This window comes from Hypoxylon fragiforme, assembly GCF_022984875.1.
Source record: "Hypoxylon fragiforme strain CBS 206.31 chromosome Unknown GGS25scaffold_6, whole genome shotgun sequence".
Lineage (NCBI taxonomy): Eukaryota > Fungi > Ascomycota > Sordariomycetes > Xylariales > Hypoxylaceae > Hypoxylon > Hypoxylon fragiforme.
Genome location: NW_026054761.1, coordinates 3,178,643 through 3,198,226, shown reverse-complemented (window position 1 = coordinate 3,198,226; position 19,584 = coordinate 3,178,643). Strand labels below are relative to the sequence as shown.

At 45.7% G+C, this 19,584-nt stretch overlaps 8 protein-coding genes and 1 non-coding gene across 9 annotated transcripts; 3 read left to right on the top strand and 6 right to left on the bottom strand.

Moving 5' to 3' along the window:
* Positions 1 to 2,070: 2,070 nt before the first annotated feature.
* Positions 2,071 to 3,538, top strand: GGS25DRAFT_347328 (uncharacterized protein). The gene is made up of 2 exons (XM_049258008.1): positions 2,071 to 2,490; positions 2,587 to 3,538. The coding sequence occupies exons 1-2, from the start codon at positions 2,332 to 2,334 to the stop codon at positions 3,457 to 3,459; spliced, it is 1,032 nt and encodes a 343-aa protein (XP_049116098.1). The 5' UTR covers positions 2,071 to 2,331; the 3' UTR covers positions 3,460 to 3,538.
* A 760-nt stretch (positions 3,539 to 4,298) lies between these two features.
* GGS25DRAFT_347315 (uncharacterized protein) lies at positions 4,299 to 6,164 on the bottom strand. The gene is made up of 2 exons (XM_049258007.1): positions 5,573 to 6,164; positions 4,299 to 5,442 (listed from the first exon to the last, which is right to left on the bottom strand). Exons 1-2 carry the CDS (start codon positions 5,898 to 5,900, stop codon positions 4,790 to 4,792), a joined length of 981 nt encoding a protein of 326 aa, XP_049116097.1. The 5' UTR covers positions 5,901 to 6,164; the 3' UTR covers positions 4,299 to 4,789.
* A 182-nt stretch (positions 6,165 to 6,346) lies between these two features.
* GGS25DRAFT_497112 (uncharacterized protein) lies at positions 6,347 to 7,096 on the bottom strand. Its single transcript, XM_049261593.1, has one exon. It carries the CDS (start codon positions 6,993 to 6,995, stop codon positions 6,531 to 6,533), a length of 465 nt encoding a protein of 154 aa, XP_049116096.1. The 5' UTR covers positions 6,996 to 7,096; the 3' UTR covers positions 6,347 to 6,530.
* Positions 7,097 to 7,358: 262 nt separating this feature from the next.
* On the bottom strand, positions 7,359 to 9,482 carry GGS25DRAFT_347196 (RTA1 like protein-domain-containing protein). Its single transcript, XM_049258006.1, has 5 exons — positions 8,880 to 9,482; positions 8,659 to 8,794; positions 8,467 to 8,580; positions 8,130 to 8,392; positions 7,359 to 8,076 (listed from the first exon to the last, which is right to left on the bottom strand). Exons 1-5 carry the CDS (start codon positions 9,249 to 9,251, stop codon positions 7,798 to 7,800), a joined length of 1,164 nt encoding a protein of 387 aa, XP_049116095.1. The 5' UTR covers positions 9,252 to 9,482; the 3' UTR covers positions 7,359 to 7,797.
* Positions 9,114 to 11,821, bottom strand: GGS25DRAFT_532770 (uncharacterized protein; the record flags this gene model as incomplete). The annotated part of the gene is made up of 3 exons (XM_049265617.1): positions 9,114 to 11,178; positions 11,252 to 11,289; positions 11,810 to 11,821. 3 exons carry the CDS (start codon positions 11,819 to 11,821, stop codon positions 9,714 to 9,716), a joined length of 1,515 nt encoding a protein of 504 aa, XP_049116094.1. The 3' UTR covers positions 9,114 to 9,713.
* Positions 11,553 to 12,770, bottom strand: GGS25DRAFT_497101 (uncharacterized protein). Its single transcript, XM_049261592.1, has 3 exons — positions 12,519 to 12,770; positions 12,097 to 12,458; positions 11,553 to 11,985 (listed from the first exon to the last, which is right to left on the bottom strand). Exons 1-3 carry the CDS (start codon positions 12,623 to 12,625, stop codon positions 11,903 to 11,905), a joined length of 552 nt encoding a protein of 183 aa, XP_049116093.1. The 5' UTR covers positions 12,626 to 12,770; the 3' UTR covers positions 11,553 to 11,902.
* A 1,312-nt stretch (positions 12,771 to 14,082) lies between these two features.
* GGS25DRAFT_347138 (uncharacterized protein) lies at positions 14,083 to 15,946 on the top strand. The gene has a single exon (XM_049258005.1). It carries the CDS (start codon positions 14,293 to 14,295, stop codon positions 15,814 to 15,816), a length of 1,524 nt encoding a protein of 507 aa, XP_049116092.1. The 5' UTR covers positions 14,083 to 14,292; the 3' UTR covers positions 15,817 to 15,946.
* Positions 15,947 to 16,131: 185 nt separating this feature from the next.
* GGS25DRAFT_t69 lies at positions 16,132 to 16,227 on the bottom strand. The gene has a single exon. It is a non-coding gene; the product is annotated as a tRNA-Ser (tRNA).
* A 182-nt stretch (positions 16,228 to 16,409) lies between these two features.
* On the top strand, positions 16,410 to 18,359 carry GGS25DRAFT_532766 (uncharacterized protein; the record flags this gene model as incomplete). Its single annotated transcript, XM_049265616.1, has 5 exons — positions 16,410 to 17,128; positions 17,184 to 17,431; positions 17,507 to 17,618; positions 17,690 to 18,058; positions 18,145 to 18,359. The coding sequence occupies exons 1-5, from the start codon at positions 16,795 to 16,797 to the stop codon at positions 18,357 to 18,359; spliced, it is 1,278 nt and encodes a 425-aa protein (XP_049116091.1). The 5' UTR covers positions 16,410 to 16,794.
* Between the last annotated feature and the right edge of the window lie 1,225 nt (positions 18,360 to 19,584).

Genomic DNA, 19,584 nt, shown 5'->3' with positions numbered 1-19,584 from the left:
GAACGACATATTCCACTAGATTCTTACGTACTAATGAATTTGAGGCATACACTTGACAAAGATCGTATACAATTCGGACAATTTACTCACGTTATAACATACATACCTAGGAAAAGAAGAGCGGTAACGATGATTCAACTCTCTGCTACCTATGTGATACTCCAACTTTGGCACTACATGCTACCTAGTGTAGGTATGTGTCCAGATGAGTGTAAGTGAGGAATGAGGGGTAGTTGAATGTAACGAAATCAGGGGTTGGGAGGAGAGGGGGTCTGCAAGAATCAAGACATTGCAGTTCAACAAGTCTAAAGAGGACAGGATTAGCAGTTGTTGGCATGGAGGATGGAGAGTATGACTTGCGGTGACGAAGTAGTATGATAGAGATGATAGAGATCGTAAAAGAGGCCATTAATGGTTATAAATACCTAACTGTGGGGAACCTGGCACCTGAAAGCAAGGCACGAAGCGATTTCATGACTTCATGATCTTAATCACCTTTGATAAACTATCTCATCAAGTGAATAGTTATGATTTATAATGTCTATGTGCCTCCCTACACTATTAGTACACTATTAGATACCTACCTACCTAAGGTATGGTAAGCTAGTCTCATACCTCCTGTTGTCTATGTTGACCTACTCTTAAAGTATTGCAACCCTGTACAGATGTACGCCATGAAGCAAATCTGAAACCTATCGCCTGAAATGGTTTGGTGTTGAATGGGTTACACTTGTCCTCTGTCAAAACTTCGCGTATTCTATGTACATGTAGACCTCCAGTCTCCTGCATACCAATTACCAGCAGTACCTAGTAATAACTATAGTAACAGGTAACTAACTAACTAGTAGATAGTCAGCTATGATACGTCGAAATGGAAACAAAGAGTAGGCACTATATAAGTGATGATATATCAAGGTGACTTTGGTGGCCGAGGTTGATATCAACATCAATATCATTTATTGCTGTATTTTGTAGTTATTATAGTTAATGATGTTAATTAATGATGTTAATTAGAAGAAAAAGGAGAACCTTTATGTCCTGGTCCCACAAAGTAATCATATGCATGATCTAACATTGAATGAACAAAATACGTGCATAAGATGGGCCTAGATGGCTTACGTATTACAGGTAGGTAGGGTATCTAACAAGGCTGGAGTCACTGGACTTTGTTGGTATCCAGTCTACTATGTAATCCGTCGCAAAGGGAGTATCCTTGCAATTACATGTATGTTCCCCACAAGAAGCCCATGTGCTTTTGTACATAACTACACTACACCTACTCTTCCATGGAATCCATGCTCTTTCCTTCCGTGGAAATATACATTTCCAACTTGATTAGCACTTTCCTTTATGTTGGATATATAAGATTTTCAGCCACCAAAGGAAGGAACATTGCTGCTTACTTCAAGTTATGCACTCTAATATTCTAGACATGTAGTTACATGTATGTAGTTTAACAGGTACAACATTGGATCAAGGACGGGGAAGTGGGAGGCCTTACATGTGCATAGTACCCTACATACAGGTAAAGTTCGTAAAGTGCGGTCCGTTTGGCTGTCAGTTGGAAGGTACTAACCTAGGCATGTAGTACGTAACGAGTACTTTGGTACTTGTACATAGTAATTGTAACTAAGTTTAGGGATCCTTCCATCATCATCCATATTCCGTTACCAACCCCCTGTCACCTGTCTCTTAGCTTGCGCCTTCCCAGGCCCTACCAACCTACCAACCTATTAAACATAAGTTATCAACCTGTGTATAACTTGCCATCTTCCATTCCTGTTCCCTTGAACGTTTATATATCCTAATACATAATTACATACATAGTAGGAGCATCAATCATATAAAGCGGCTGATCGACAACCTGGGGCAGGCACGGTACACTAGTTACCTACCTAGGGTATTTTAGAATCCGGCAAGCCCGCCAGCCCGCCAGCCACGGACCTGGATAGACGAGGTTCCATTCCCATTTCCATTCCTATTACTATTCCCCATCTCCCAAATATTTCCTTCCCCCAACCCTATAACCAACTCGTCCTTCCCGCCAGAATCCTAAGGCCCAAGCCCCAAGAACCTGACACCCCAACCTTGTGGCCACCGAATTACAAATATCGATTGCTGGAAGCTGGACCCGTCCCCGACTGGCTGAAGGTCCTAGCCTGCCTGGATTATCGTACTTTTCCGTATTTCTATAATACGAGTCAGCTAACCTCACCACCTCTCACCACCATTTTAACCCCCTCCTCATATTCGTCGCCCATCATTGTCATTCTCGTCATTTGTCAATTGGCGTTATATTTCTCTTAACACCAGTACCCTCGATAGTTGCGCATGAGCTTACCAGTACTCGCGATGACGAACATGTTGGACTCGCACTGGCCGGAGCTGGTACGAAAGCGGCAAAGGGATGACGAGGAGGAGGAAATGTGTATTGGCCAGGGCGTGGGAGATACTGCCAATGGAACTCTAGGCTTCACTGAACATCGAAACGTGAGTCTTACCGATGCTCAGAATCACAACAAGTTCATATAGCGCCCGTCAGCACTATTTTGTAAACGGCACGAGCTAACATTGCACTATAATCAGAAACGTTTACAGTCTCTTCCTCTTCGCACGTCCCCCTCCCAAAAACGATGGTCAGACCTCCCGGGTTTCTCAACGGCGCCAGCAAGCACTACTATTACTCCCACTGATTCTGACTCGGAGGAGGTCCAGTACCAGCAATCAACCCCATCAATGGACGTGGACAGGGACACAGATATGATGGTGGATTCTTCGTCCGAGTATCTCCAACCTCCTCCGTCTCAGCACGACCCAAGCCTAGCAGGACGAATGCCGACCCCGATTCATTGTACTTTTGCAGCCCAAGTGCGAGGAAATAACTGGGGCCCGGTTAACGAGACGATGCACGTGGTGAATCAGACGGGCGGCGATACAATACCGGGAAACGGGTCCGGCTTTGGCCAAGCCGAGTCATTCCATACGAGACACGACGAATCTTCAGTGCCCCGGTCCTTAGGAGGCGAGTGGTCTATGGTCCATAATCGACGTCTACCGTCCCCTATCAGTGAAAGTGGTGGCGAAGACATGCCAACGAGCCCAGGAATGGTGTTGGACTCGAGCGTTTCCGCCGCGTCTCACCAGAGACCATATTTGCCTCACATGCCCCATTCCACAAACCCCCATGCTATGGCCCTCCATCCCAATATCCAAACCATCCCCCCAGTTACCGATGCCGACGCAGGAATGATGGACGCCGACCCTGACTCCTCTCCCTCTTCAGCACCTGCTACGCCATCGCCAAGAGGCAAGTTTGGCCATTCGCGTAGCAAACACACCCTTAATACATGGACGATCCAACCCGGTATGAAGAAGTCGTTCAGTATAGGTTACCGAGCCGACTGCGAGAAGTGCCGTATGAAGATTCCAGGTCATTTCAATCACATTATCATATCCTAGAACAAGGAGTATAAAAGGGGTGTAGTGCACTTTCGACTTAAGACTGGGCTAGGTATTTTTTAAGTCCAGGGCAACCAGGCAACCAAGTAACTTCGCGAGTATCCCAACCAAGCTCTAGCGAGGATGAGAGCGTGGCGTAAACTTCTCCTTGGAACAGTTAAGGAAATGCAGGCCCCAGTCGGAAGACGAGCAGGATATAGTAGATGTCCTGAGGGCATGAACTTGGAGATAGTTCTTGCCCTCCCCTCCTTGTCCCCTTGATGGTGTTCGCTATGCGAATTTTCGCTCTTGTCGAACTATAGGGCATTTTCGAGTCCCCTAGGATGTACTTGACACTTAACTTTGTCATAACAATATAATCAAAAGGTCTCCTAATTCGTCCGGGGGGCTACACCACGAAGTATTTCATTTTACTTGCATATAACGGCGTTTCTTACCTGAGCCCAAGCCAGGTCTTATACTGACAGAGCAGGAATTTCGGTTTTCTCTTTTTTCTCTTTTTTTCTTCTTTTTTTAACAATATAGTATCTGGGGCCGCTCTGGTGTATTGTTTGCTATTAGACATTCGCATACCCGTATTCGTTCACTACAATTATACCCAAAACACGGTCATTATCGCATCGGTCTGCTGGCTCCTTGGTTCTTGGAGTGGATATTTGCATTTACTGGAAGGGGGGTTTTTTTTAAAAAAAAAAAGAGAAAAGATTAAAGGGGAGTTATCTAGTTAGGGATTTGCTACCTGAAATTCCCGTCGCGTCGACTTGACACTTTTTTTATACTGTTTTTCTTCTCTGCTGGAACATTGGGAAGGCATTGTCGTTGGCGTTGGAAGATGAGAGGATAACCTAATCTCTAATCGAGGGCGTTTCCGCGTACTGGAGCGTTACACTATAATACTAGCACTTTATTATAGGGTCAAACAGAGATGGAATAGTCAGAAGAAAGAAACGGAAGAAAATTCTTATCCCTCTGGGCACATGAACTTTTCTTTTTTTGGGTACCTAAGTTGGGTGACGACGTAGCTGGTGGCCTCATACGTCAGTTGAATGCTCCGACCTTCCCACCATGGCTATAATACAGCAGCAATCTTTCTGTCTACAAGTATGCCATTCCCAAGTTCATAGATATCAGTGTTGAACTTGGTTATGACTGACCCCTGAATATAAGTACGTGTGTTTGATGTGTGTGCTGAGGTCAACTGGTTAGCCTGTTGAGGCAGCGAGTCGCCCTCTCCAATCTCCCATTCCTTGACCCCTATCTTTCAAGTCAAGAGGAGCTTCGTCGTAGCTTCATCACTCATTACCTACCTACTACCTACCTGCCTTCAACCTTACCACCAGCCCGATTTCTTGCTCTCGCCACTAGTAGGCTTCTCGTCTAACCCGACCCGGTCCAGAGGACCCCCATTCCTTTGGTTCTCCCGCTCCTGCTCGAAAGCTGCCTTCGCCTTGCCCTTGAGCGCCTGCTGCGACTCATCAGCCACTCTGGCAATACTTGACCGCGAAAGCGAACTGGACCCCGCTGCCGTCGCGGCGTCTTCGAGGACGTCTGCGGACTCCTCGGGTGCTACTTCCTCCTTCTTCAACCCCCCAAACAGCCATGCCGCCACGCCCTTTTTCTGTGGCTGCTCTACCTCCTTGGCTCCGGACATGCTGCTCTCGACTAGGGCCTCGCCGGGCCAGACCGTTTTCCCGACGGTGTCCACCGGCTGCGCCGTCGCCTCTGTACCTGCGGCAGTCGCCATATGTTTAGGGGTGGAGAGCAAGGGCGGCAGGCCGATGCCCGACTCTCGCGCTTTTGCCTCGGCTTCCTCCACCATGGTGATCTGGTCCTCGGATGCGGTGCCGGTCATGTAGGCCAGGCGCGCGGACGCCAGACTGTCGGCCTTGAGCTGCTTCTGTATGGCGAAGAACTCGTTCCGGCGCTTGCGGTTGTAGATCATCATGTCGGCTGTGGCGTATATGGTGACGAAGAGGGCGAGACCTGTGGTGCGGGAACGGGGGGAGTTAGTTAGGGGAAGGTAAGATTTGAGGTTAAAGGAGTATATGAGAAGAGGAAGAAGAGACAAGGAGAGGACAAAAAGAGGGGTTGCAAGGAGGGAAAGAAAGCGTACCGCTGAATCCGATCAAGCCCATGACAGTAAATTTGTGCGCAGCATCAAAGTATCTCCTCGAAGAGCTAACGATGTTGTCAAAGCGCGATATCTCATGCTTCTTCGCAGCGAGATGGGCGGCCCGCAGACGGCGCACCCTCTCCGTAACGGTCTCGGGCGCGGACGGTCGGGGCATGCCCGGGGGCGGCATCCGGCTCTGCTGGGGGGGTCGCGATGCGGAGGATGTGGCGGAAGAGGGTGGGTTGGTGGGCTTCGCATTCGCATGGGGGGTATTGGAGGTAAATCGCGTGGCGTCGGCGACGCTCCGGGGGCTGTAATCGATCGCCATGGCCGGATGTGGTATGATGTGTGCGTGTGTGTGCGTGCGTGTGTGTGTGTGTGTGTGTAGTTGGGATGAATAAGGTACCTAAGGTATAGGTACAATAGGTACACCTAGATATAGATGTATAGTAAGTGGGACAATCTCATAAGGCGCGTGGAAGTAAAATAGGGATGTCGGTCATGACCATTTTACTGCAAGTATATGTAAATTGAAAGTATCAACTATAATTTGGAAATCGAGAATTATCCGAAAATCGCTAGTGATAAATTTTTGGAGTTTCTGGTGATTCGATAAACGCATTAGATTTAGTACTGTGTAGTTAGTGGTAACCTAGTTAATTACATAACGTCTCTATACTTTGTAACTACCCTGAATTGGCCAATGACATCACAGTAAGTACATAAGGTACTAAGGTTAGTTAATTAAAATAAAATAAACTCTTACAGTATTACTATCAATACCTACCATACCTATGTAGTACCTCCTCTCCTTCACCTAAGCAACCTGCTTGTTAACAGGTAGTAAACGAGGAAGAAAACAATAATTAATTATAAAGAAAGATATATTTGATTTTACTGCCTAAGTTACTTGAATCTCTTTTCTTGACAGTCAAGTAAGTAAGAATAACGATCAATTCTAATCGTTATGGCTCGGCTTGACGCCCTCAGTGCCTACTCCGAGGTCCTCCCCAAACTCCTTTCCGTTGATGAATAGGGGCTTCGTGTCCTGCAGAACAAAGATCATACGCGCCCAATTCGTTGTACTCGGGTTGCGCCACGCGTGCATGGTAGCTCGTTGAACTGCTACATCCCCGCGCGCCATCTTAGTCACACTACCATCGTCCAAAATCATTTCGACCTCGCCTTCGACCAATATGCCAAAGTCCAACGACTTGGTCCTGTGCATCATGCACTGATATTGCGGTCCGAAGTCTACCATCCGGCATACCGTTCCGTTTTTGGAAGCTAGCCCTAGGTTGCCACTTGCAATTATCTCGTCGTGGAATTGAACATCGGCGTCCTCGTTCAAGTCTGCCGGAAACTTGTTGGTGAAGATCTGGTTGAAGCCCACTGCAATTGGAAAGGTTAATATACTAATCATAGGTAAATATAATTGTGTTGGCAGTCTAGGATCTGATTTCAGTCCAAGAAAAGAGGGCAAACATGAAAAAAGACGTACTAATTCCACCTTCAAATGACGTCCATGATGCCGGTCGGACTGAGTGCACTATAGCCTTCCCTTCTTTGTTGTGGCCTGTTAAATATGTAGTAGGGTTGGGAAGGTCGGTGGCAAGCTGCGCAGATGAAGTAGCCTGCGGCTTTGTCTCTTCCTTGGGGGATGTCATTTTTGGCAAAGTAAGTAAGTCTTGATGTGACAAGACTTTATTGCACTTCCGTAGAAAACTAGTTCGAATTCGACCCCTTAATACGAGCGAGATGTTCGAGCTTTATTTAAAACGACGCGGATATTTAGGAAGGGCTAGGTGGGTATCACGACTTTAGGTACATATGTAGGTCGGGACTAGGTGCTGGCAGTGCTGGTAATGAGGGGTTGCTGCAAGGAAAGGACTTGTCTTATCCACGGGTGAGTGGTTGGGGGATTCCGGCACAAGAACCGTAACAACGCACCGCAGGACGCCATCCGGGTTAACTATGTGAGTCCTTCCTTATACGGCTACGATAGAGGGAAAGATAGTTGTTGTTGCATTATAAATATCAGAACCCCATCTCTTCTGAGTGGTCCAAGAAGGATATGATCAACTAGCAGCAACAAGTCCAAGTAAAATTTGTCGCATAGTTAAAAGCCAAGATCCTATAAAACGCCCCCAACGATACGCCCTCCACATCAAGGGAGTCATTAAGAGACCAATATTAGTCCACACATACCTACATGTACCTTAACACTACGCCCGCATGAATTCCACCTCCTCCTGATCAGATTCGTCAAGCTTTCCGCTCTCCTTTCGCTTCCGGAAGAGGCCCTTACAGATGGCAAAGAATCCAGGCATCTCGGATTCCGCGCCCACCAGTATCAAGCCTGGATGGATGATGTTGAAGGCAGCAATGGCTAACAACATGGGCGTGGCCTCGAGTCCGTAGAAATACGCTTCGTTGGTCAGTAAGGGGTTTGATACGCCAGTTGATCCAGACGAAAATTCGACCAGTCTGAATATGATCCGAATCTGTATGAACTTGTCAGCAATGAAATCAAAGACAATGTTTATCAGCCACTTACTGTGATGCATGTCAATGATGCATATAGCGTAAATAGCAAGGGATGCCAGTCAGATCGCCAATCGCTACTTGTCTCTCGAGTAGTTTTCACCTTCCGCATATCCAGCTGGAATTTGACGGCAAATGCCACAAATACAACGATGAAAAACTGTTGTAGGCCCATACCGCCCATGTAAATGTGGATGGCCTTCAACTGTTCCTCTGCTGGCGCTGTCGGGCCTGCCATCGAGCCGCCGACGAGTTGTATTATGAATGCGACGAAGTCTTTGGGAAAGAAAAGGCCCAGTTGTTAGCTAAGAACTGTCCCCAACACGGTTGGCATGCAAAGCAAGTCTTACCAAAGGCGACAAAAGCCGCTGCCAAAATTGGTGCTGCTATGTTGAACACTTTGTGCGAGGGGGCGAAGAAGTAGATCATCCGCCCCAGAACCATGTAATCGAAGGCGTTTACCCCTATAGTCACGGTTGTTAGACGCGCAGGGGTTTTTTAGGTATTCATCCTTCTGATTTCCAACGACGGCGGATACTTACACAGGGGTGACAGCAGGACGAAGATCTGAAAAATCAAGTATACGCCGGTATTCTGTTGGTAGCGGGTGCTGACGGATCGGAATAAATACGCCAACGTTTCCCAAAAACTCGCCATGACGATGACCCAACAGAATTTCTGTCTCTCACATATCAGTATAGATACATTGGTAGGTACGTTCATCTTCAGAAATAACGAGGTAGAGTAGAGGGCTATAACCCACCTTTCGATAGGCTATGGCTTGGTATAAGTGAGCCAGTGTCAGTATCCCGAAAATAACAGTAAATGCTAATGCGGCGGAGAAGCTTGGATAGTAGTTCCAAAGGGCATGGCATGTCCCTGGAGGCAGATGACCATTGGCATCCGGCTCTATGTTCTGGATACATGTTGGTAGAACGATGTCAATCGTCTTGGCAGGTATTGTGGCATGGCCGTTAGTGAATCCTTCGATGGTGATATGCTGAGTCGTCATGAAATCTACGCCAGTAGCCGTTGGGGTGTTCGTCACCACTGCCGTCGCTTGTCTGACCACCCCATGAAAATAATTGATTAAGGTCTCAGACGTCGGTGTTGGAGTTGGCATCGCCATTGTCATTGCTGGTGTGGGTGGGTTGGAGGGAGAATACGTTGGATGGCAGGTCGAGGTATTGTGCGTCGATGAGTTTAAGATTCACCAACTTAAGACATACTGGACTCCAACGTCGTTTTATCATCTCTAGCTGCAGCCTTCTTTCCTCCTTTTCTAGCTGAGGTTAACGAATGGTATCGTGGGCTGAGTTCCATAATCCGAACTAGCCAATCAACGACCAAAGGATGACTAGAAACATGGTATTTGGCTCCGCCCCCGGGTAGCCGCACATGTCCTAGTACGACTGAGCAGCAGTCAAACATGTAACTGAGACCGCAGGTATATAATAGGAAAATTCTGTAGGCAAGTAAGCATTTTATTCGCCTACTAAGTACCAAACAGGAACCAGAGGATTATTGTGGCTAAAGCCCCTTATCCCTATGTTTCGGGTTTAGTGTTATGCATCTTTTATTACTTCAAATATCATCGCTACGTCTCAAGAATAACTTCGGACTGAAGATAGATATTCCCGTCGATAGTCCGCCTAAAGAAACCCGCCATCCGCCCCCGAGTTTCTTGACCTTGTTCATCAATATTCACGAACGGTCGAGGGCTGGTGGTAGAATCTCGGACCCTCATCTCGTCAGGGGGGAGGCCCGGCCAGCCAGGCATCGTCGAGATCTGGCCCTGCTTATCTAGTAATACTGCGTGTTCTATTTCGATGACACGTCGGCCAGCCGCATGCATTGACGAGAGTTCCCAGAGGTTCTCTCTAACAACCCCCAGCATTTTCATTAACGAAAGCGCTTGAATTCTGGTTTCCAGACATCGGCACTTGATAACAACGTAGTAAAGTAGTGGTATAAACCCCATTTCAAAGATGAATTTTGGTGTTTCCTGCAATGTTGTATCGCCCTCAGATATCCTTGACAAGTAAATATTAGCCGCTTCGGAAACCATCCAGCGGAACCTATCGAGATACCGATCGTATGCCGTCTCGTCGTACTCGAATGCAGTCTCTACCCAAATCTGGGCGATCTCATATCGTAGAAGAGTGTTGCAAAGCATCTCATCTGGCCTCGGACGGGAAGGAGCCTCATTCTGAAAATCCGCAAAGCGGGATTGCCATTGATTCAACGCACTTCTAATCGTGTCTTGCTGTGAAAGAAGCTCTGATGGTACGGGTTTAGAGCGCAAATTCCCAAGACGATAGGAATCACCTTGCCGGACCAGACCAACAGTTCTAGTCACGATGCCGTCTAGGTAATACTGCGCTTCCTCCATGGAGGAAAACGAGGCCGGCATCTGATCGTCCAATCCAAGGAGCTTGGGGAAGCTAGCGCTACCTGAACCAAAGAAGAAGGGGAAAAGCGTGAGGCGTCGAAAGATCGGGGACAGGTACTTTTTCGTCCAGGGGTAAGATGCTTCAACGTTCTCCAGGATGACAACCCCGTGCTTACAGTGCTGAATAGCAGCTTCCCTGTTTCCTAGCAGAATCTCTATACATATAAATAAAATACATACCATCAACACCAGGGGCTCATTATTCATTGACTTGAGTTCCCGGATCGCCAAGTTATAATGGCTGAGTGCCAGCCTGTTGTCGGCCAACCGCAGTATCGATTCTGGGGCAGCGCGCACTTGCTCGTAGAGAGAGCTGATGGAAACAATTGAGTGCCTGACCGCTGGCTCGAAACCGCTAAACTGCATCACCAGGTGAGTCCAGAAGTAAGGATCCATGGGCCCCGATAAAGAGGGCCCGGCAGCCCGGCAGAAGAACTCCAAAGCCCGCCTTTCTCTAGCGTCATCAACGTTGGGAAACATATTACGCGGGCGATGCCACGATAGGGTGGAGGGGGTCGTAGTAACCGGCGCGTATCCATCGCATTTGCGGCCAGTAGACACACAGCGCTCACAGTGCGGCTTCCCTTCGTCGCATTTCACCTTTCGGATCCTGAAAGCGTTAATATTTCTTATACGTAGGTGCACTCAAAGGCGATATCGCAGCAGTGGCCAGGTCAACACACTTGCACGTTACACAACCCGTCCTCACTTTAGAGCTACCCTTCCGGACCATCACCAACAGTAACCCCCCCTGCTGAGCACCTGTGCCGGGATGAAAAGGGAATTTGTGGGTGTTTGATCCGATGAAACCTGTGAAAACGTAGAGGTGTCTCCGCTTGATACTATGACTTGCGAGGGTATATTCTGCTGTTGAAAAATAATGAAGTGTAACCTACCTACAATGTCCTACATACTGCATAGGCACGATGTATGTACATAAGTAGGTATAATAGGGGGTCGTATGGCAGGCAACAGCATTATAGATATGGGGAACATGTCCGAGCCAGCGAATCAAAATCCCTGCAGCTCAGCCCTATTTTGCTGCATACAATGCCAAGAGAAAAGGGGGGCGTTGTGACATGAGTCCTATTAATAGGACAGTTACAAGTACTATGTCATCGGCAGAGGCAAATGCCAAATAGACCTAGAGGTAGACGTATATAAGCAAATACTAAACTTTTATTTTTCGCATGGGCGCAATTAGACTGAAGTAGGTATCAAGAAAACCCAGTAAAAGTGACCATTTTAGGCATCATAGGTAAATACTTAAGCACCTAGCCGTTAATCTTTTCCCCTCCCCCCTTTTAAATCAACTTTTAGCGTGAGTTGCTTTTTCAGTCTCCATTGTAGCGACCCTCACCGGCGCTCTTGTACAGAATATCAACCATCATGAAGTCTGCAGTAATAACAGCAGAACCTGGGACAGTTAGTTTATCGATCATCATGCTCAATACAGGCCCGAAATTTAAAAAAAGAAAAGAAAAAGGGGGGGGGGGGGGGGGGGGGGGGGGGGTCCTTGAGCACTTACCGTCAGACCATTTTACCTTCCAACTGTTGCCGGAGCCGGGGAAGGCCATCCATTGGCCCTCAATATCATTGGTGAGCTTTCCATCCGTGAGGCGGAAAGTGTTAAAGAGGGTAACATCTCCTACGTTTGGCTCAGCCTCACGAGGGTTCACCATATCCACGAGAGTCAGCAAGCTAGGCTGGCCGACGAGGCCGATGGAGTGGTCGACGATGCCCACGGGGTACGTGTGTAGCTCGCTGCAGCCATTTCTCTCGCTTTCGGTAGCATAGACTCTTACGGGGTCGACAGTGGCCTCATCGAAGACGCCCAAGGTAGCGTTGCTTATCGAGAGGAATCGACCATCGACATTCTTGTTTGCTGGGCTACCAAAGCCGTTAGATATGGTAGTTGTGGGTAGTAGGGGATAGGGGATAGAGATTTACCAGGAGATCTGAAACTGGTAGAGGTCAAGTTGCCGTTCGGCAACGGGCGCAGCAAAGGTGAATGATGTAAGGAGGCCTAAAGGTAGAAGGTTGAGGGACCACTTCATGATGAGTTTGGGTTGGTTGGTACAGATTATGTTCGTCAAGGAGTAGATACAGATGGTATGACGAAGAGCGATCAAGCAAGAACTACTAGGGTGGACTTGAGTGTCCTTCTTAGTGTCGTATTGTTTTGTTTTGTTTTGTTTTGTTTTGCTTCACTTGACAACTTGGATATTGAGGATGTGAAGGATGTGGAAGATGTTGGTGAGGATGGGAGGCGAACTTAGGAATCGATGAAGGGAGGAATTGGGTTAATTTATGTTCTATCGAAGTAGTGAAGAAAAGGGGAAGAAGAAGAAAGAAGATAAGAGGGACGGGCTGACGGGAAGATGGGGGGATGGGAGATGGGAATCGAGTGATGCTGATCTCCGTGGTTGGCAACCACGTCTCGAAAGACTTGCCTGCCTACATGCCTACCTGCCTACCTGCCTTGACCCCTTTTCCCATTTACCATTTACTAGGTAGGTAAGTTGATAGGTAAGTGAAGTATAGGAAGTATAGGTAGCATTTAGAGTAAGAGGCACGCACGATAGTATCACCATGATACATGAGAGAAGAGCAATCACGACATGTCTCAGACCACACACGGACGGACATGTGCGTAAATACTATGTACCTAGTAGGTATGTACAATACTAGTATGTACAATAACTTATTAGAAAGGCTAGAATAGGTTGACAGGTAATAAAGTTAACAGGTGGAATATGCTAATTTTAGGTATTGTAGCCCTAGACTTGACCCGGAATACTTCTTTACCCCCCGCTGCAAGGGCAAGGGTAACTGGGATCAACCACTAAAACTCCCTAAAACAAACATTGAACAGTCCAGTCCAGCACTTCAACCGTAGGCTAAACTCGATGCCCAGATCCTGAAATAGCACAAACTTAATTTAATCACTATCTTCCAAGCTTTCTTTTTTCTTCCTTTTCTACCTCTTCCTCTTCTTCCTCCGTCATTTACAATTCTAGATCCTCCCAGACAATAATACAGTAGCACTCGATGTGTTCGAGATACATTACTAGATACGCATCCCGTCCCGATGGTATCCGTCCATTGTCTCCCTCATGCTTGTCTCCGTCCATTATCGAATCCAGTAGAAACTGCAACTCCCCGAGAGAATCGGGAACCACACTCCGGGCTTTGGCGATAGGTAGCTGTACTTGGCAACCGGTTAGTATGTGTTGGTTAGTTATTTGCCATTGGCAAAAGGGCCACGGTTGCAGGATGATTGAGATGATTGATCCTTTTTGACACAAGCTCTTCTTGTCTCAGGAGATATCCTCGTGTCCTCGCTCATTCAACTAACCTATACACTCATACACTACACTTGGCTCAGCCAATAACTAAAAAATACCCAATAAGTAGTAGGTATTATTAAGGTAAAGTCAGAAACCTCAGCTATTACTAATTACAGATCCATAATCTATGTAATGCTTTAATGGCATGCTGGGCACTGCTGGCGCTTGCTTTGCTCAAAATACAAGCCCTTAAAAACACGAGCTCGCGCTCTGGAATGTTGGCTTGTGCTGTCTGGATTGTTCTCCCAAATGACGTCCGATAACAACATTAGCCATGGCTTGTTCATATTTGTTGACCCAAAAATCCTCTTGTTCTAGGCTTCTACAAGATAAATCGTATGAAAGCTCATCGTCCATGTTGCGCAATATGATAGATGGCAACTTCGTATCTTACTCCATACTATGGCCTCCAGCAAGATCGCCCACAGCCCTATTGCGCAGAACCCATGTCATTGAGCTTTACGTTGCCACTCAAGGATGGCGCGCTGGGGACGATCCCATTGAGCCATCAGCAACCCACCATGTCTCTCATCAAAGCAGACGCGTCTTATGTTGTCGCTGCCATCCCGCGCATCCTCTCCGCCGTCACGTCCTCCATAATCCAACGTCGACGCGAAGCAAGCTGGGCTGAGTTACGGGACATATTCTTCTATATTCTGATTTCACTCCTCGAGCTACAGCTTATTCTCTCGCTCTCTCTACTCTGGCTAGTACTTCCAGGATTGGTCCTCGTACCCTGGCTAAGTTTGCAGATAGCCTTCATCTGGTTTCTTAGTGGTTTTCAAGACGTACCTCGGCCATATACGTTTGCTGCGGATAAGGTGGAAGAGGGCATTCCGGTCAGCAACGAGCAGGCCTTGGATTGGTACGTTGTTGGCGGTTTTTTGCGCGATGAACAGTTATATCGAGAGCTTTTACCGAAACTCACGAGAATCTTTGGGCATGATATGCGTGTATTTGGTTCCAGTAGATTTGGGTTTTTACGAGGCATTATCCACATGCTTCTCCAACGGAACCTCTACATCCCCACGGCAAGATCGGTTGCTCTTTATAATTCCGTAAGAGCTAGTCTTCTAAAACCGGAGACAACGGGCGTGCGCATCCTCGCGCACAATACGGGTGCTTTGGACGTCTCCTGGCTACTCGCCCGCCTTTGCGCCGATTTACCTCCTGGTGATCGACTGAGCAAGCTTCACGTCTTCACCTTTGGCGCCGCTTCGATGGAGATGACCTTGCCTCTAGGAAATAGTGTGTATCAGCAGACCGAAGTCAACCCAAATTCGCCCTATCCCACTGTTACCCATTTTGCATTTGCCGATGACCCCTTCGCGCAAATCGGTGTTCTTTTAGGGGTTCGCCAAAGAGTAGAGGGTCGCCTCGTAGGTGGTTTATATACCATCCACAGCGGTAAACTCGCCTCGAAGAGAGGCCGCTTCCTTCCTAAACGTTGTCACTATACTTTTAACGATTATCTTGACGCGCTCCTACCCAACGGCGATTCCCGGGCCGGTGTGCTCGGCCAGACATGCAAAATTGATCGTGAGCTAAGTGAGATACGCGAGCTAGCAGCTTTGGCTCAAAGCGTTAATAATGAGCGACTCAGGACGCGGAGGGCGCGCCTGAGTTGGACTGCCCTTGGCGTGGTGGCAGATAGCATGTCTAATAGATATAGAGACCGTGATGACATGGCCGGACCTCTATCTCTCGAAGAAGTTAGAAAAAGAGGCAAGTCTTTGGAAGGGTTGAAAGGATACGACAAGAATCCACTGGCGGATGCCGTGAAAAAGGAAAATCGCCGTCGCTCCAGGGCCCAGACCGCAGACCCGGATACGGGGAAACACGCCGGTAAGGTACAGGTTGGCACTAGTAAGCGCAATCACCAAAGGGTAAAGCTATGAAGTGGACGGGTATAATGGACAAGCTTATTTTTCTCTGTTTACATTTATTATACCGTCATAAGCTTTTTTATCTAAAGATCAAATAATAATGTAGTAATTCAAATTCAATACTGCATTTTATAGTCTTGAAAACGGTCTAGTTCAGCTTGATAAGCGCGTCGGTACGTATGTATATCTTACTGTAGATGACACAGCGTTTCGTTTTGTACTAAATACGCCAAGATGTACGTACATGAAGATATCACGTTACAAAAAAGATAAAAAATACATTGAATCAAGCTTGTTAGGGTTAAATACGTAGTTGACCAAAAAATTCGACACCTGTGTGATTCGAACACACGCCCCCGAAGGGAATGCCTGGACTATCGCATTAATAGCAGGGCATCGCGTTAACCACTCCGCCAAAGTGCCTGATTCGCTGATGAATTGGCCTACTTATTTTAGCCTATAACTACTCTCTCATAGCCCCTCCTTTCCATAACTTTACGCAATTCCATCATATTACATAATCAAGTTAGTAAGTGTAGTCTAATGTAATATGTAATAACATAACTTTAGTAAGTGCATAATACCATATACAAGTAACTACCTAACCTATAGGTAGGTATCTGTCATTTTCCCCTTTTTCATGTTCCTTGGGATCTCAAGTTCGCATACAACAGTCCCTATTCTCGTATTGACAGTGTCGATATTTTGCATCATCCTCACCTCATTGTTGCCAAGCTTCATAGAGGATGAGTTTAGGAAGGAGACGACCAAATTTTGCCAACCCGTACGACGTTGTGTTGCATTATTGCTCCAAACCCAACTACACATACTTATCTCTATGGTGACTTTCCCGATTATTGACTGCTATAGACTATATATTATATATATATATATATATATATATATTAGCTAGATAGTTAACCTAATGATATTTCTTCTTTTCACTCTGCCCAGAAAGTCTTCTTTGCCCACGTAGTCCACCCCCAGCCTATGGTGAGGATGAAGCTCTTTAGTATTGTCTGGTTTACCAGCATCATCAGTGTCAATGTCCATGCCAGCCAGAACAACGATGTTTCGTTCAACAAATTCAAGGTATATAGGATAGACGCAAACAGCCAAAGCACTAATCTGAAGTCAAGCCTCGAGTCTCTGTCTGTCATTGAACTTGCCCACGGCATTGGTGACAATGGCAGTCCAACACTTGATGTCGCAGTTCCACCTGAGCATCTTGCGGCCTTTGAAGCCTCTAACTTCAGTTCTATTATCCTAAGTGAAGACTTGGGAGTTGACATCATGGTTGAAGGCTCCTTGGGAAAGTATCCAGGTGTGCAAACTGCATCTTATTTCCAAGTGATACCATATTGACTAACATGGACAAGGTCTTGACAACGAGGGCTTCCCAGATCTTTCTTGGTTTGATTCATACCACGCATACGATGATCATATACGATTCTGGGCTGACCTCCAAGCGTCGTTTGCCAACAACTCGGAACTCATCCAAGTAGGATCCTCGTTCGAGGGGAGGCCCATTCAGGGGATTCACCTCTGGGGCAGGAACGGCAAAGACTCCAGACCAGCAGTTTTCTTCAATGGCAACGTTCATGCTCGGGAGTGGATCACTTCCATGGTGTGTCAAATCCGAGCACTCTGCCTCGCTAGGTGTCTGGTGTCTGATTGATTCACTAACCTAAATATCCATCAGGTCGTCGAGTATCTCCTATATCAGATAGTCACTGGATATGGCAACGACACCACTGTACAGGCCGCACTGGATGACTTCGATTTCTACGTCTTACCAGTCGTGAACCCGGATGGTAAGTAACAAGCATAACTCCCCGCTCGGGAAATAGATAATTCAGGTATCAACTAAATCACCCTATCCAAGGGTTCGTCTATTCCCAAACAGATAACCGCCTCTGGAGAAAAAATCGGCAAACGAGGGACAACACAACTGAAGTGGGAACGGACATCAACCGGAACTGGTCTGTCGGATTCGGAGGCGGCGGTTCTTCCTCCGACCCAGGCTCGGAGTCCTTTCGGGGCTACCAACCGGGCGACACGCCGGAATGTGCCGCACTGATGGACTTCGCCCAGAGCTTAGCTGCTGACAAGGGCATCAAATTATATATCGACTGGCATAGTTATGCCCAGGTCATCCTGCTGTCGTACGGTTATACTTGTGACGAATTTCCAGCGAATATTGACCAGCAAGTAAGCTTAGCAGGTGAAACGGCCGCCAGAATTGCTCAGCCATGTAAGTCTTCGTTACTGAAAAGAGAATAATGCTGGGATCCCCACAAAGCATTGCCGTCGGTTGAAAACTAACTGAATATCTCATAGACAACACAAGCTTCGATTATGGACCGGGCTGCCTCGTCTTATACCAGTCGAGTGGGAATGGTAGAGATTACATGACGGATGCTGCTAGGACGGAGTTTGGATGGGGGGTTGAGTTAAGATCAACTTCGTATGGGTTTTTGCTCCCAGCTAACCAGATCTTACCTAGTGGAATAGAAGTATGGGAGGGCATGAAATATCTTTGGGTTAATATGTGACAGGCCCATTTGTCACATGCCCTCGCACGCACTTGGAACGCTCCTTTTCTAGATTAGCTTAGCTTAATCTAGGTATATCATGCCCAAATGAACGTGTTAGTTTTGGTCAAGTATTGTGACAGTAGATTAAAGAAGCTTATATTTAATTATATATTTAGCTAATTCTAGCGGAAGAAACGTTCGAGGGCATATAACAAATGGCTTTGTTATTATCCCCGCGTCCTTTTTTTTTCTTTTTTTTTATACGTGCTTAACGTATTAAACCCGGAACCGGACCAAACTTAAATATAAACCACCTTAATTTTTTAGTTACTTAGGATATTTAAAACCTCTTAAAACCTTCCTAAAATAACATTAAATAATAATAATATCAAACCATTTAAAAGAATTTATAACGCCACGAATCTTACCTTAAATTAAATAAGACTTTATAAACGCGTTTATTATATTAAAATATACGAATATAAAAATTTAAAAAAAAATCCGACGCCGATTTATTAAGATACGACTTTTATACTGCTTAGTTACATAAAACCTATTATGTATATATATATATTATTAAATTTTAAACCGCGTAATTAATACATTTAATTCTTAATATAATATTTATATTTAAATTAAGATAATATATTATATTATTAAATTATATTAAATTTAATAAATGTTTAATAACGTAATAATTATTTAAAGTAATTTAATATTATTATTATTTTAGAGTTTTGCTATGTGCACTACCTATTTTTGCTATTAGGGCCTTAGGTGCATTATCTTTAGGTATTAGTACATGCCTTAAATTTTGAAATCCGGGCTTAATTTAACGCCCTTAATTGCCTACCTTAATTTAATTTAAATAACTTTTTGAAACATATAGCCACAAACGTGTAACTGGATTTAATTAAAAGAGAATCTAATTACTAATTAATTAATATAAGTTTTTAATTAAGGCGATATATAGTTGTAAAATTATTTAAATAAGCAGGTCACAGCTTGAGAGGCATGTAATTATTTTTAAATCTACATTAAAAGCTTTTAAGGCTAGACTAAAAGCTTTTAAAACTATGCTAAAACCCTTAAAACCGCTTAAAACCTTTAAAGCCCTTTAAGGTTACACTAAGCAATATTACGTGATTTTCTACGATATATTTACCGTAATAACTTTTTAACTATATATCGCCTTAATTTAAGATTTATATTAATTAATTAGTAATTAAATTACCATTTAATT